Genomic DNA, 2,431 nt, shown 5'->3' on the forward strand with positions numbered 1-2,431 from the left:
CCTCTGCATCTGGGTCTCCGACACCGAGTATCTTTCCTAAACCATGGTTCTCAATAATGGAGGAGAAATCACTGTAGTAGCGTAGTACACGAGCATCGATATCATCTTCTGCTAAGTCGATCTTCAACTTCTTCTTGAACAACTCGTCCAAGTCGGGGATCGGCTCGTTCTTTACAGTATCAATGCGCTGCTTAATCAGCATGAGAAGCTCCTTACTGCTGACGTTATCCACAGCCTTCCGAAACTCGTAGAGGGATACCACCTCCAGCAACTTCCGGTCGACTGAGGACTTTACTGGTTTCATCACGGTCTCGGGTCGTTCACGGCTCTCAAAACAGCGTTGTCAAAAAGTTTCCTCGTACTGGTCACGTGCTTGGTTCCATTTGACCAATGCATCGTGACTCCAGTCGGTCAACCACGGCGCCTATACGAACTCAAATATCGGTTGGTTCACAGACTTCATCACTGCGTCACCATCAGCTTCATACTGATGTAACTTGGTTGCCATGCTTGCGGTCGCTTAGGACTAAAGTATACTTTGTGGTAGTTTCCGCTCTGCGTTGCTGAAATGCTGATGCTTGTTGATTGCAAGTTAAGAAGTGAGCTTCCTTCCGACTAACTCCTGCTCCCGCATTCTACTGAACTACTCCTACTCCTATCAGGACCACAGGCTTCACCCTGGGCACAGCCTTGAGAGTCGAGCATCAGGGTTGCAGTAAGGCTGCAACTTCATGTTGATAGACGATGCTGTAGTTTGGGATGGGGTTCTTGATTCAGGATAGCCTCCTTGCCGTTGAGGAACGCCTCCTTCCTTGCCACACACTACAACGGGGAATATTAGACAATCTCACCAGTAATCCTATACAAATATATTGAGAAGGAATCCAGTAAGAATCTAAGGTCTTGATTCTAGTCTAAAATCTAGACCCTCCTGAGTTCTAGCGATCTACACGTAACATGCTAAGATGCTGTGCTATGGGTTACGACATAGATGATTCATATTTGCTTCAGGAAAATCGAGTACTGCCGCTACTATCGCGTCTGCTCTCTTCTGATTCTAGTACGGCCCGAAAAGCAGAACAGTCGCTTTTGGGTATTCTTCTTTCACGATTTGTTCTTGGACGGGTGGAGTCGACTCCAGAAGGTGACAATGATGACGCCACGACGATAACAGTTAGTGACGATTATGACATTTCGGCGTTTCAACCTCAGCTATATGTTGCTGTTGGGTGCTAACTTGAGGTATCGTTTCTTTTGTTTCGGTGTTTAACTTACATGGTGGTGGTTTAGATAAGTTTTCGCTCCACTACCTACCTGAGAATTTGCCTAGGTTCGTTTCTTCATGCGAGAAGGAAAAACATATTGTTGGAGTATGCTCTGAAAGTAGGAGATGCAGTGCATCGAGAAATGGAACGGATGAATTTGGGAAAGATGGTGAGAAAGAAATTGAAACTGCCACCAGTATATGAATTTGATCTAAAGCATGGAATATTTGACGACGTCTTGGTGGATGATGGCGTGGGTGGTACCGTTTTCTTTAAGAAAGGTTACGCCCTACAGTGGTTCAGGACTAGAACGGTAAATTCCATGCTGAATAGAAATACTCACTTCGAAACTTATTTTCAAGCGCACTAACGGATCTCCATGTCACAAGACCCGGTTGCTACCAACCAGAGCATTGGTGGTGAAAAACGCTTCTTGCGCTACCACGACAACAATAAGGATCGTGCTGAGAATGGGAAGGCAAATGCAGATGAAGAAGAAAGAACGGGAATCAACCGCTTCTCCACGATGAAACTTGACGAGATGTTGGATGGGACAAAGTTTATGAATGGATTCAAGAAATGGAAGGATTTCGGATACAACACTTACAATCTCCCCAAGCACGTGCAGGCCAGCAAGTACGACAATCTTCGCAAACTGTTTTGAAAGTACCTGTACCACAATGCCAACTAAAGAAGCCCTTAATCCAAGAAGCAGGGCGGGCTCTCCAGGAAACAAATTTCTCGCAGTCAATATCGTAAATTTCGAATACACACTGTTACATCGCTGTCAGTAGATTTACTACTACTACAAGAATACATTTATTGCCGCGTTCGACATGTGGCGTTTCCGTCCTTCTGCGTAGGATAGTGTATTTACGATGTTAGTCGTTTTTCAGCAACACTACTTTGCTAGAACTTAGGAGAGTCTACGGTATATTCTGCTCCTAGATTAACTACTCGGTAACTTATTCAAATTAAACCAATCATTTACAAGGGATAATCCTTAACTTACCTAACATTCCTCAACTCAAGGGGTAACTCCAGAAGACTCGTTACGATGTAAATCATTAAGTCTACAAGCAAAGTGACAGACCAGCTGCGTCCACTCTGAGAGCCAGCACCATGCGTTGTGACAAGCGTTACTAAACAAGGTGCCGTTCGGCTAG

The 2,431-nt window shown here is 44.9% G+C and overlaps 1 protein-coding gene across 1 annotated transcript; it reads left to right on the plus strand.

Annotated features, from left to right (window-relative positions):
• Nucleotides 1-1,644: 1,644 nt before the first annotated feature.
• Nucleotides 1,645-1,929, plus strand: PPTG_11561 (hypothetical protein; the record flags this gene model as incomplete). The annotated part of the gene is made up of 1 exon (XM_008907658.1): nt 1,645-1,929. The coding sequence occupies one exon, from the start codon at nt 1,645-1,647 to the stop codon at nt 1,927-1,929; it is 285 nt and encodes a 94-aa protein (XP_008905906.1).
• Between the last annotated feature and the right edge of the window lie 502 nt (nt 1,930-2,431).

This window comes from Phytophthora parasitica (genome assembly GCF_000247585.1).
Source record: "Phytophthora parasitica INRA-310 unplaced genomic scaffold supercont2.27, whole genome shotgun sequence".
NCBI lineage: Eukaryota > Oomycota > Peronosporomycetes > Peronosporales > Peronosporaceae > Phytophthora > Phytophthora nicotianae.